The sequence below is a fragment of the Schistocerca gregaria genome, chromosome 10 (assembly GCF_023897955.1).
Source record: "Schistocerca gregaria isolate iqSchGreg1 chromosome 10, iqSchGreg1.2, whole genome shotgun sequence".
Classification (NCBI taxonomy): domain Eukaryota; kingdom Metazoa; phylum Arthropoda; class Insecta; order Orthoptera; family Acrididae; genus Schistocerca; species Schistocerca gregaria.
The window spans coordinates 132,686,872-132,700,669 of record NC_064929.1 but is presented as its reverse complement, the minus strand read 5'-3'; the positions used below and the strand labels follow the sequence as shown (position 1 = coordinate 132,700,669).

Below are 13,798 nucleotides of genomic sequence, written 5' to 3'. Positions count from 1 at the left end.
AGAACACGAACACAGAGAGGAGTTAAACAACTATACATCAAATTAAAATTACCAAATATGCAGCAACCAATCGCAAAATCATGTATTATTTATTCACTTTTGCAAATCAATTTCAACTGATTAACAGCCATCATCGGTGCTTTCAACCAGTATGTGCCCTGAGTAGTAATACTGTCTTAAGCATAAAGTGTTTTATGTTTGGCTTCTGCTTAAGACAGTATTACTACTCAGGGCATATATTGGTTGAAAGCACCGACGATGGCTGTTAATCAGTTGATATTGATTTGCAGACGTGAATAAATAAAACATGATTTTGTGACTGATTGCTGCATATTTGACAATTTAATGGTTTACGGTCACTGAGTGACTTGGGAACCACATGGAGCCCAACATTCATAACTATACATCAATCCCAATGGACAGAACAGGAGACAGCTAAAAACAGGCACTTAGAAAAAGGGCTAAAAACAACACCATACAGAAATGGAGATCCAAAACTAAAAATTAAATGGCCTTTGCCATATTGCTTCGGTGGATAAAAAGTAAAATGTGGTCAACAGCCCGTGCATCATTTGCTAAAACAGCTGATAAATTAGACAGCAAACCCAAACTGGAACATAAATTGTTAAGAAAGGGGCATTACAGCAGGAAGTGGTTAACAGTCAAAATTTGGGTGCAATGTGTACAAAGTGGTGGAGTGGCGCCACTTAGCATATGATGATGGCTAAAAAGGCAGTGCCTAATACCCAGCCAAGTTAAAATAATCTCCTCCCGGTGGGAGGGCCGAAAGGAGCTTGTCCAGGGTGCTGGGAGAGGCTTAATAAGACAAAGTTTATACCTGTGAAGGGAGGAATGTTGGTGGTATCAAAGGGACAACACCTCCTGACAGATGGCAATGCAGAGATCATTGGAGGGAATATAGGTACTTGCAGACTGAGGTACGAGGACTGCAGCCTTGGCAGCAGCGTCAGCAGCCTCATTTCCTGGCAGACCGACATGACCAGGGACCCACAGAAAGCTGACATTGGCTCCACCAAGACTGAGCAAATGACACTAAGGGTTGGAGTTGTTTGGGGGAAGAGACCAGACTGTGAGGTCATCGGTCTCATTGGATTAGGGAAGGACGGGGAAGGAAGTCAGGCACACCCTTTCAAAAGAACCATCCCAGCATTTGCTTGGAGTGATTTAGGGAAATCACAGAAAACCTAAATCAGGATGGCCGGATGTGGGATTGAACCGTTGTCCTCCCGAATGTGAGTCCAGTGTGCTAACCACTGTGCCACCTCACTCGGTGCACTAAGGGATGAGCAGTGTACAGTGCACATAGACTTTGGAGGCCACTGAGTGTGTCTGAGCAGAGGACACAATTGGAAAGGCTGTGTTGCCAGATGTACTCCGTGGCCTGATACAAGGTGAAGAGCTTGGCTGTAAATACTGATGAGTGTGCCGGAAGCTAATATCAAAAGACACGGGTGCCAGTGATGAAGGCACAGCCAACCGCACGGTCTATCCGAGAGCCATCATTGTAGACAAAGGTAATATCGTGAAGTTCCATGCGAAGGTCATGAAACTGGAGGCAGTGGAGTAGTGTCTTTAGGAAGCAAATGAAGACCAAGGTTAACATGGGTCACTTCACAAAGCCAAGGTGATGAAGGGTTCACACCCACTGGGAGTGTTGCAGGTAGCGTGAAGTTAAGCTGCCTTAGCAAGTGGCAAAAGCAGGCTCCAAGAGGTAACAGAGATGAGGGATGAGCTCCATACTGATGATCAAAGGAATCAGCAAAGAAGGGGGCATTGGAGGGGGGCCATACATGGCAGACAAACCACATGCATACCTGCTGAGGAGAAACTCGTGGCACTAGGACAGTGGTTGTTCAGCAGCTTCATCCAGCATACAGACTCTCAACTGGGTTGGTGTAAAAGGCACCCGAGGCTGAACAGATGCCATGATGGTGGGTAGTATTGAGATGGCATAGGAGGGATGGGTGTGCAGACGCATAAACAAAGCACCCATTGTTGAGACTGCCTGCTGCTAATCGCTGACCAGTATTGTCTGTTTTTCTGTTTGGGACCCATCTGCATTTTCTTTTGGTTAGATTGTACTAGACGCCACATTATAATATCAAAGCTGTGGCAGAGTCATCTGCAGCATTAACTATTACCCAGATTACCAAATATTTGTATTATTAATATATGTCCACAGATGGAAATAGTTGCACAATCTGCTGTTATGCATCCACCTGACCAGGTCCCCTACATTTCAACTTACGTTAGTGCAAACACAGCCACACTGTACTGAAATGCTTGACTCCCATTAAATATTGTGAGTATTGCTGCCGAATAAGCTAATCTATGTGCCACACTTTCTGCTATAAAGCTACTTGTAATTGATTCAGTTACAGTGGCTATTTCCCAGGGACACAAGCTGGAGCCTCAGTGAGCACGTGAAGCAGCTGCGGCGTGAGCTGCACTCGTGGCGGGCTGTCTACTGGCGGCTGTGGGGCGAGTGCCACTTCCTGCGGTGCTCGGCATGCAAAAGCTCCTTCCCTGTGCACCAGGCTCGGTGGTGTCTCCACCACCCCAAGCCGCCGCAGTTCTTCCCTGCTGAGCAGCACAGCACGGCTGCCTACCCTGTCGGCCGGTACCCCTGCTGTGGAGAGAGGGCTTACCGCTTTGAAGTTCTTCCCCATCAGTCAGTAAGACCTCAATATTTATTCAGGTCCACTTAGCAGTAGTGAGTCCAAACTGTCATTTGAGTGTCACAATTGCTCTTTAATTTCACGTGGCATAAGGAGGTGGGGAGAGGGGGTGGGCAGGGGAGGGGGAAGGAGAGAGGGGGGGGAAGGGGGAGAGAGAGAGAGAGAGAGAGAGAGAGAGAGAGAGAGAGAGAGAGAGTACATAACATAAAGTAATGAGACTTTAAGTCAAATTAATATTGTTTCATTAACAATCACTTAGTACACAGTCAATATGAAAATTAATAAACATAACGTAAATAAATTTATTTTTGTTCGGTGCCTGAAACAAAACATTTTGTAGAATTCTTTTGGTTGGTACAGTAACACAAACAAAGCACCAAATGAATTTATACACCTTGTTCAGGATATACACTTTTAATCCGGTTTATTTTCCACCACATAATAGCTTGTTATACAACAAAAGTGCACCTTTCCCCAGTCTGAAAAACGTGATGCAAAAAATTATTAGTCTGTATGTGATCAACCAGTTTATTTTCAGCTCCCCCCCCCCCCCCCCCCTCCCCCTCCTTTTCTTAATCCCAGGAGTATTGGGAAACTGGTGCTTGACTAATCTACAAAGTACCTGCTCTCTTTATTACTGCTGGACACTGCTCTTGCACCAGCTGCTTCTCACTGACACAGAAACCCTCGTCAGCTGTGTGCGGAGAGACCCTGTGGACAGGCAGCTACGAGGGTTGGAACTTTAATAGTGGCAACTATTTATTTACAGCTCGCACAAAATAGATACATGATTCAAAGTTTTACTGACCTTCGGAGTAGTCACCAGCATTGTGTATAACCCATTGCCAGCAATTTGGAAGTCGTAGGATACAATGAGCAGTGCCAGTTGTGTTGACAGTTTGAGGGGCACGTTCTATTGCCCAACGAATTTGTAGCAGTTCTGAAGTGAATGCCGTTAAGTGTTTCCTTCAGTTTAGAAATCAAGGTGAAGTCAGGGGATCGCAGTAGGTGATATAGCACTTAGCAGCCCCATCAATCAAACAAATCAGTAACAGCTTGCACTGTACGTGCTTGAGCATTGTCGTGAAAAATGATTATCAGGTCCTGCAGAAAATTACCACATGTAGTTTTTTCTTGATTTCTGATTTGATTCAATAGCACACCTACACTTATTGTCAAAGGTACAATCATATGGGCTATCAAGTGAAATTTGTGGCTGGACTGAGGACTTTTTGGTCAGGAGGACACAGCATTTTATCTTAGATGGAGAGCCACCAGCAGATGCAGAAATAACTTTGGGTGTGCCTGAGAGAAGTGTGTTGGGACTATTGCTATTCATGTTGTATTTTAATAACCTTGCAGACAATATTAATAGTAACCTCAGACTTCATGCAGACGATGCTGGTATCTAAGTTGAAGTACCATGTGAAAGAAGCTGCATAAATATTCGGTCAGATCTTGCTAAGATTTCAAAGCTGTACAGAGATTGGCAACTTACTTTAAATGTTCATAAATGTAAACTTGTTTGCTTCACAAAATGGAGAAACATAATATCCTACGGCAGTAACATGAATGAGTCCCTGTTGGAATTGGCCAACTCATACAAATACCTGGGAGTAACACTTTGTCGGGATACGAAATGGAATGCTCACATAGGTTGTCATGATAAAGCAAGTGGCAGACTTCAGCTTGGTGGTAGAATACATGTGAAGTGCACACAGTCTACAAAGGAGATTGCTTACAAATCAGTCATGCAACCAGTTCAAGAAAATTGCTGTACAATATAGGACTAACAGTGAATACTGAACATGTACAGAGAAGGCAGCATGAATGGTCACAGGTTTTTTTATCCACGGGAAAGTGTCACAGAGATACTGAAGAAACTGAAATGGAACACTCCTTAAGAGAGACATAAACTATCACAAGAAAGTCTATTAACAAAGTTTCAAGAACCACCTTTAAATGATGACTCGAGGAATGTACTAAACTCCCTACATATTGCTCACATCATCATGAGGATAAGATTAGAATAATTCCAGTGCAAAAAATCCTAATAACTGGTGCAATGGGATGTGCCCTCGACCATACACTTGACGAAGGTTTGCAGAGTATAGCTGTAGGTGCAGATATGTAGATTGTTAATAGTCAGCAGTGTTAAGTATACTATGTGTGGCTCAAAAGTACTTGTCTTCTTCTAGTGTGATCAAGTAAGCTAAAAGGGTGCATACCCCTCGTTTATGTGTATCTGTGTCATACACTGACCATTGCATGAATAAATACAAACAGTTCAGCTTGCTAAGCTTTTTCGAGACTAACTGCTTTCTGAGTCATTAAACTCTGGGATGATGTCCGCAGTATTGAAAGATAAAATGTCAGGCAGTTAAAACTCCTGATGATGTCTCAAGCCTTGGAAGACAAAATATTGGGCAGAGAATTATGCCTTGGACCATGGTGTAATGCCCATAAAACAAAAATCATCCCACACAGAAATACTGGCGGTGCAAGACTGCATTCAGTTATCAAATAATGTAGTAAACATGAAACTCATGGATGTATCAAACTCGTATGATAATTTAAATATAATAAGTTCTGACATTAGAGTAATGGACACATGCTTCACTAGAGCTGAGTATGCTAAAATTAGTGAAAAATGTTTTAGATAACATAAATTACAGTAGCTTAAATTTTCATTATTCTGAGCACTATTGTCAGTAGACTATCTAAATGCAGCTGTGCCAAAAATAACAAAAATTGTTCTGCTAAAACGAAATGTGAGTGAAGAAAAATTATGGCAGCATCCTATGCCAACCTATTCATGGGCCATCTAGAGGAATCCTTCCTAAAAACCCAGAATCCCAAACCCCTCACCTGGTTCAGATTCATTGATGACATCTTTGCTATCTGGATTGAAGGTGAGGACAATCTATTCACATTCCTCCAGAGCCTTAACAACTTCTCCCCCATTTGCTTCACCTGGTCCTACTCAACTCAACAAGACATCTTCTTAGATGTTGGCCTCCACCTCAGAGATGGCTACAGCAGTACCTCTGTCCATAATAAACCTACTAACCACCAGAAATACCTCCAGTTCGGCAGCTGCCACCCATTCCACACTGTCCGTACAGCCTAGCCACCCGTGGTTGTTGCATCTGCAGTGACAAGCAGTCACTCTGAAAATATACTGAGGGTCTCACTGAAGCCTTCACTGACCATAATTATCCTCCCAACCTTGTACCCAAAAAAACTTCCAGGCCTTATCTTCCCAGTCACCCACCACCTCCCAAAGTCCCACAGTCCGGCCACAGTGAAGCAATCCCCTCATAACTCAGTACCATCCAGGACTGGAGCAACTGAATTATATTATCCACCAGGGATTTGACTATCTCTCATCGTGCCCTGAAATGAGAAATGTCCTGCCCACTATCCTTCCCATCCCTCCTACAGTGGTATTCCACCGTCCACCATCCACAATATGCTCGTCCATCCTTACACAACCCCTGCTCCCAGTCCATTACCTCATCCTCCTAACACCACCTACTCCAGCCCGGTCACTAACATCACCTATTCCATCAAAGGCAGAGCTACCTGTGAAACCAGTCATGTGATTTACAAGCTAAGCTGCAACTACTGTGCTGCATTCTATTTAGGCATGACAACCAACAAGCTGACTGTCTGCGTGAATGGCCACCGACAAACTGTGGCCAAAAAACAAGTGGACCACCCTGTTGCTGAACATGCTGCCAAACATGATATCCCTCATCTCAAGAACTGCTTCACAGACTGTGCCATATGGATCCTTCCCACCAACACCAGCTTTTCTGAATTGCACAGGTAGGAACTTTCCCTGCAATACATCCTACGTTCCTGTAACCCTCCTGGCCTCAATCTTCATTAGTCACTGTCCTCACCAATCCAGCTGGTGCTGCTGCTCGCAGTGTGGTTTCAGTTGTCTGAGACCGCAGACGTGTGTGCAAGTTGCGTACGCGCGCGCGCGTTTGTGTGTGTGTGTGTGTGTGTGTGTGTGTGTGTGTGTGTGTGTGTGTGAGTGTGTGTGAGTGAGTGTGTGTGTGTGTGTGTGTGTGTGTGTGTGTGTGTGTGTGTGTGTGTGTGTGTGTGTGTGTGAGTGTGTGTGTGTCTATTGCTGCCTTAATGGCCGAAAGCTATAATTGTGTGAATCTTTTTTGATGTGGCTATCGTGACTCAGCATCTCTGCTATATGGTGAGTACCAACTTTCCTTCTCTAATATTGTTACTTTCCATCCTCGATTTCCCATTGTTTGAACCAAACATTAATGTCTTTAAACACAAATTATCAGGGAGAAAAAATGGGATTCTGTTGCTCTGCTGAGAGCAGCCAGAGGTAGCAACACGTGTGTGTGAGATGTGCTTGCTTTGTGAATGTATGTGTGTTTTCTTTTTTGAAGAAGGCTCGGCCAAAATCTAGACGTGCAACAGCTATTTACTTTGTCTGTCTGCAAATCATTGCGTCAGCTTTATGGTGAGCAGCATTATATTCTTTTTGTAATACTGTTGATATTCCTACCAGAACTTTCCATTGTTTTAATAAGTAAATAAAGTGTTTCTCTTCATTGCAGGGCTGTCAGTTTAAAAATCACACTCTAGAACTGGAATCAATATGTGATTCAGCTGTTCACAATGTTTTTTTGGCACACATGGAGCAAATTGCTGTGGAACCTCCACAGCTAATGTTTCCAGAAAGGATAACATATTTTATCAGCCCAAGTGGTAATAAAACTTGCTTTTCTATAACATCTAAGTACAAACAGCCACAATAGCAAACTTTGTCTTATGTGTATTTCTTAAATTTTGTAGAATTTTCCACATGATGCATATATATGTCATATTTCAGTCATGCTGTTACTCGGAATAATAATTAAACACATTGTTAAAGTGATTAATTCAAATAGCTTGAAGCAATAGATATTGTTCACTGAGGAAGCTATTATCTGTGGAAAGGTATATTGTTGAGTGACTGTAAGGAAATGCAGAAAGACTTGAGACAAAATTTTCACTTGGTGTAATGAATGACAGCTCTCTTTAAATGCAGATAAATGTAAGATAATGTCTGTAATAAATAGAAAGTATGCGGTAGCACACAATTAGATTAGTGGTGAACATTTGGAGTGTGTCACATCATTTAAGTGAAGTGAAATGAGATGAACACCTAAAATTCAGTATTAGGTAAATGAATGAATGATTTAGGTGTTGGAAGGGTTCTGCAGAAGTGCATTGTATCTATAAATGAATATGCATACAAGATGCTAGTACAACTTGTCAATGTGTTTGGAGTTCTTATCAAGTAGGCATGATGACAGACATAAAAAAATCAGAGTTATAGTGCTACGATTATAAAAAGTCAGTAAAGCCTATATGTAGCTGGAACAGAGATGCTTGGAGAGCTTAACTTGGAATGTTTGGAAGAAAGGCAACTTAATTTTAGCAAAGCCCTGTGTGGCAGATTTAGGGAATCCTTTGTTTGAGAAAGTCTGTGCAACTATTCTGCTTGCATAGGGATCATGAGAAAAACATCAGAAACTATAAAGTGTGCAGAGGCTTACAAACTGACATTGTTTCCTTGCTCAATACACAAATGGAATAGGATGGAAAATCACTGACATTAGAATGAAGTATTCTCTGACTTGCACTGTGTAGAGGCTTATGGCATATGCAAATATATTTAGACATAGCTGTATATATAGGATAGCAGCATCTAAATGGTCAAGAGCCAGTAGCAACAAAAGCATAGTATATAGATAGAAGGTAAATATGAGAAGTTCTCATCCTGTCAATAAATGTAAGTGTTTTTCAGTTAAAAAATGCACTTACAAGGCATGTCCAGAAAGCAAGTACTGCTTCAGAGAAAAAAACCTAATAAAAACCTTTTTCAAAGCCAGATTTATTTGAATTTCTTAAACTATTTTTCTACATAATTGCCACCATTGTCCAGACATAGCAAGAAACCGACTGTTCTATACCCTTGTCATAGATAGATGCCACCTGTGAAGACAGCCAGTCCTTAACACCATTTTTTTGCATTGTCACCACTGCCAAAGCTTCTTTCTCCAAAATCCCACTTCAAATTCAAGAGAAAGTGGTAGTCAGAAGGTTTAAGACCAGTGCTGTATGGTGGCTGATCGAACATCTGCCGCCTGAATTGTTGAATAAGGTTTTGAGTGACATCAGTATAATGGAGACATGCATTGTCATGAAGCAACACAATACTTTGACTGAACATTACATGCTTTGTGTTTTGAATTGTGTGCCAAAGTCTTCTCAGTGTTTCACAGTATTGTACCATATTGACGATTTTACTTCTGGGAAGTAACTTAACAAGCAGAAAGCTTTTCTGTTCCAGAACACAGTGCACATTATTTTTTGTGCTGACAGTGTTGTTTTGAATTTCTGTTTATTTGGTCGATCATGAGTCCTTCTGTCTGTTGACTGTTGTTTTGATCCTGGAGTGAGATGGCAAACCCAAGTTTCATCCCTGGTCACAATTCACAATTCATCTCCCTCATCACTATATTAGATAAGACATGTCAAAGCACTGCCAAGTTGCTTCATTTTGTGGACATCTGTAAGTATATCCAGTGACAAGTCTTATGCAAACCACTTTTTGAAATCTACGGAAACGCATCACAAAGCATTCTTACTGTGAACTGTCTATTTTCATAAATTTTCTCATTCATTTTCTCAACCAAGCCATCATTGACAACAGAAGGCCACCCATTCCAAGCTTTGTCATGAATGTTGGTTCATCCACCACTGAACTGTCTCACCCACATTCTCACCAGTCCATCAGTCATTACACTTTCACCATAAATATCTAAGAGCTGATAAGGACTTTCAGTTGGCTTAACACTCTTTGTGTTCAAAAACCGTATTACTGAACGCTCTTCACAGTCAATGGGCCCAGATATTGTGTTAAACATTTTGAATGATCACTAACAAATGTAAACACAACACAATCAACCGGAAAGGCAGTGAATCAGAGAGACAAGTGAGAATGTGCGAAACTGTGACAATAGCACTGCAATGGCTATAGAATGAAATGGTACTTACTCTCCAGACATGCCTTGTATTTTTTTAACAAAGTCCCTTTTTCCATGTGACTATATTCCATCCCTGATGTACAATGTTGTGTCTGGAAAATATAAATTTGCAGCTCCCACATTCTCTTGTGAAGAGAATTCAAAAAGTTTTCTAGGCACAGACTTCCGTCATGACTGGTCTGACACTGTCACTTTTTCCTGTGTTACTGTGCCCATATGTGTGTGTGTGTGTGTGTGTGTGTGTGTGTGTGCGTGTGTGTGTGTGTGTGTGAGTGAGTGAGTGAGTGAGTGAGTGACTTGTTATCTTTACTCCTAAATTATTTAGTCTTAATTTTGTTAACTTCGTAAACAGTTTTGAAAATTTTTCACACTTTATGAATATATTAGGTTGGTGCATATGTGCATATGTTCGTTGCATTTTTGTTTTGCATGGTGGTATTGCAGTTGCTATGAACTTATTTATTGATTGTCATTTTTTATTCAAAGTTCACTGTTGCTGTTTGAGTTTGCATATTGTCGTCTTGTCATTTGGAGACAGTGAGTGGAGCTGTAGACGCTAGAAAATGGCCTGCCAAGTGGAGAAATTGGAACTTTTATGACATTTGCTTCTGTTTGAGTTCAATAGAAGGGTGACAGCAGTGGAGGCAGCCAGAAATATTTGCACCCTGTATGAGGATAATGCCATTGGACACAGCAAGGCACGAAAATGGTTTTCTCATTTTAAGCAATATCATTTTGACATTAGAGTCTCTCCACATTACAGAAGACCTTCAGGATTTGATTCAAATCATTCTTACGCATTAATCCGCAATGATGCACATCATTGAACATGAGAACTGGCAAATATGATGAACTGTGATCATACCACAACTTAACATCTGCATCCATTGGGCAAGGTTAAAAATAGGGTGGATGGGTACCACATGCTCTCAGTCAAAATCACAAAAATCTGTGGGTGATCATATGTGCATCACTGCTTGCTCGTTGCCAATCAGCTCATGAACAAAACTGACCGTTCCTATCCTGAATAATTACTTGTGATGAGAAATGGCGTCATTATCTTAACATAAGGAGAACAAAGGTATGTTTGAGTGCAGGCAAAGCAGCAGCTTCCCCTACAAAGACCTGCGCACATCTACGAAAGATAATGTTACGTATCTGGGGGAACAGTAATTGGTGGTGTGCTGTGAATTGCTTCCCTGAAACATGATCATCATTACTAACATTTATTGCCAACAGCTGAAATGTCTTGCAGGTGCAATCCAAGGACAATGACCAGGAAGACTGCGTGAAGTGATGCTACTCCATGATAATACCCACCCACAATTTTCTAGATTAGCAAAAAACACTATACAGTTCTTGAATTTGGAAGTCATTCCATATCACCCTTATTCACCTGACCTTGTGTCCTTAGGTTTTCACTTTTTCCACACACTATCAAACAACATTCAACAAACTTCCTTTCTGGATGAAAAAGCACTCCAGAGTTGCTTCATTGAGTTCTTCACCTCAAAACCACATGATTTCTGAGGTCAAGAAATCAGATATTTACGACATCATTGGCAGAGTGTTGTAAATAGTGAAGGAAAATATATTATTGACAACTAAAGCCTCTGTTATGGGTATCTATTGTATTAAACTTATGGAAAAATGCTATGTACTTATGCACCGACCCAATATTTTTCACATACTTTATTGCATCACATTTATTCTGTATGGGAAAAGAAAGAGTTGTATGCTATTGTTGGCTAGGAGAATCAAAGGGATGGATTCAGCCACCAAATTGAAAAGATATTACTTCCTCCATGCACAGTGGCCCCTTTCCTCATAATGTATCAGTTTGTCTCTTATGTGTATCTGTTGAACTGGAATATTGGGTTTTAATGTCCCATCGACATTGAGTTCATTAAGGACGGAGCACAAGCTCAGATTGTGTGAAGGATGGGGAAGGAAATTGGCCATGCACTTTCAAGGGAACCCTCGTGGCATTTGTCTAGAATGATTTAGGGAAGTCGTGGAAAACCTAAACCTGGATGGCCAGATGCAAGTTGAATCCATGGTCCCCCCCAAAGGCAATTCCAGTGTGCTAACCAGTGTGCCACCTCACACAGTGCATCTGTTGATTGTAAGTTACTATTATGGATAGTGTTGGCCCACCCTTAGCCTTGATGACAGCTTCCACTCTCACAGGCATACATTCAGTCAGTTGCTGGAAGGTCCCTTGGGAAATGGTAGCCCATTCTTCAGGGAGTGCTGCAGTGAGGAGAGGTATTGCTGTCAGTCAGTGAGGCCTGGCATGAAGTCAGCATTCCAAAACATCCCAAAGGTGTTCTATAGGGTTGAGGTCAGGACTTTGTGCAGGCCAGTCCATTACAGGGGTGTAATTGTTGTGTAACCACTCCATCACAGGCCATGCATTATGAACAGGTACTCGATCATGTTGAAAGATACAGTCGCCATCGCTGAATTACTCTTCAACAGTGGTAAGCAAGAAGGTACTTAAAACATCAGTGTAGGCTTATGCTGTGATAGTGCCACACAACACAAAAATGTGTGCAAGCCCCCTCCATGAAAATATGACCACACCATAACACCACCACCTCCGAATTTTACTGTTGGCACTACACATGCTGGCAGATGATGTTCACCGGAAATTCGCCATACCCACACCCTGCCATCGGATCGCCACATTGTGTACCATGATTTGTCACTCCACACAACGTTTTTCCAGTGTTTAATCACCCAATAATGTTTATGCTCCTTACACTAAGCAGTGCATCATTTGGCATATACCAGCGTGATGTGTGGCTTATGAGCAGTCTCTCAACCAAGTTTTCTCACCTCCAGCTAACTGTCATAGTGCTTGCAGTGGATCCTGATGCAGTTTGGAATTCCTGTGTGATGATGGTCTGGATGGATGTATGCCTATTACACATTGTGACCCTCTTCAACCGTGGGCGGTCTCTGTCAGCCAACAGATGAGGTCGGCCTATACGCTTTTGTGCTGTACGTAACCCAGCATATTTCCACTTCACTATCACATAGAAAACAGTGAACCCAGGGATGTTTATGGGTGCGCAAACCTCATGTACATATGTACAATGCAAGTGACACCCAATTACCTGATCATGTTTGAAGTCCATGAGTTCCGTAGAGTGCCCCATTCTGCTCTCTCACTATGTCTAATGATTACTGAGGTCGCTGATATGGAGTACTTGGCAGTAGGTGGCAGCACAATGCACCTAATATGAAAAACATATTTTTTTGGGGTTGTCCGGATACTTTTGATCACATAGTGTATGTGCTGTATGTTGATCAGAGAGAAGGGAGAGAATGAAACACTGTGCTGTCACATGGTGTGCATGGTCTACTCCTCTCAAATAGCACCAAAGGAACCACTGAATTTAATGTTCCCATCAACAGTGCCACATGCCCTCAGTCCACAAGACTCTGGAATTTAATCCAGGACATTGGCACAGAGTTGGGTGATTATGATGTACTTTATACCACCATCTCTCATCTCCTTGACAGTCAGAAACGTGGTGAAAATTTCTTCCGTCATCGGGATTAAAACCAGCTACCTCTACATCTAGCACCACCACTGAATCACGCAAAACCTACATGAGCAGATTGGGTTTGCAAAATTTCTTGCCCTTGACAACCACATTCAGGTCGCACAGATGATGATAGTCTAATGTAAAAAACTTGTTACATATTGTCAGAATCAATGCTTCTTTCTTTAGTGGGATGTACACTATTATGAAATTTACTTGCAGATTTAAATTGTGTACAACATCAAGACTGAAATGTAGAACCTTGCTTTTAGTGAGGAGTGAGCTCACCAACTGAACAATCCATGAACAACTCACAGTCTTGAATTTTTTTCCTTAAAAATTCATTGATGCCAAAGAGACAGAAGATGCCCTCCTATACACCACGATGTGATGGTGACCACTTTAAAAACCCACATTCCACAGTTACAGCAGCTATGACCGAACAATCACTATCTCCACAGTTGCAACAGCT

The 13,798-nt window shown here is 41.8% G+C and overlaps 1 protein-coding gene across 1 annotated transcript in view; it reads left to right on the top strand.

Annotated features, from left to right (window-relative positions):
- LOC126293539 (SANT and BTB domain regulator of class switch recombination) overlaps positions 1-13,798 on the top strand; it is a 150,599-nt gene that overhangs the window by 56,152 nt on the left and 80,649 nt on the right. Inside the window, exons 4-5 of the mRNA XM_049986807.1 lie at positions 2,417-2,696; positions 7,295-7,445. Of these exons, the coding sequence (XP_049842764.1) occupies positions 2,417-2,696; positions 7,295-7,445 (431 nt within the window). The remainder of the gene's footprint in view (positions 1-2,416; positions 2,697-7,294; positions 7,446-13,798) is intronic.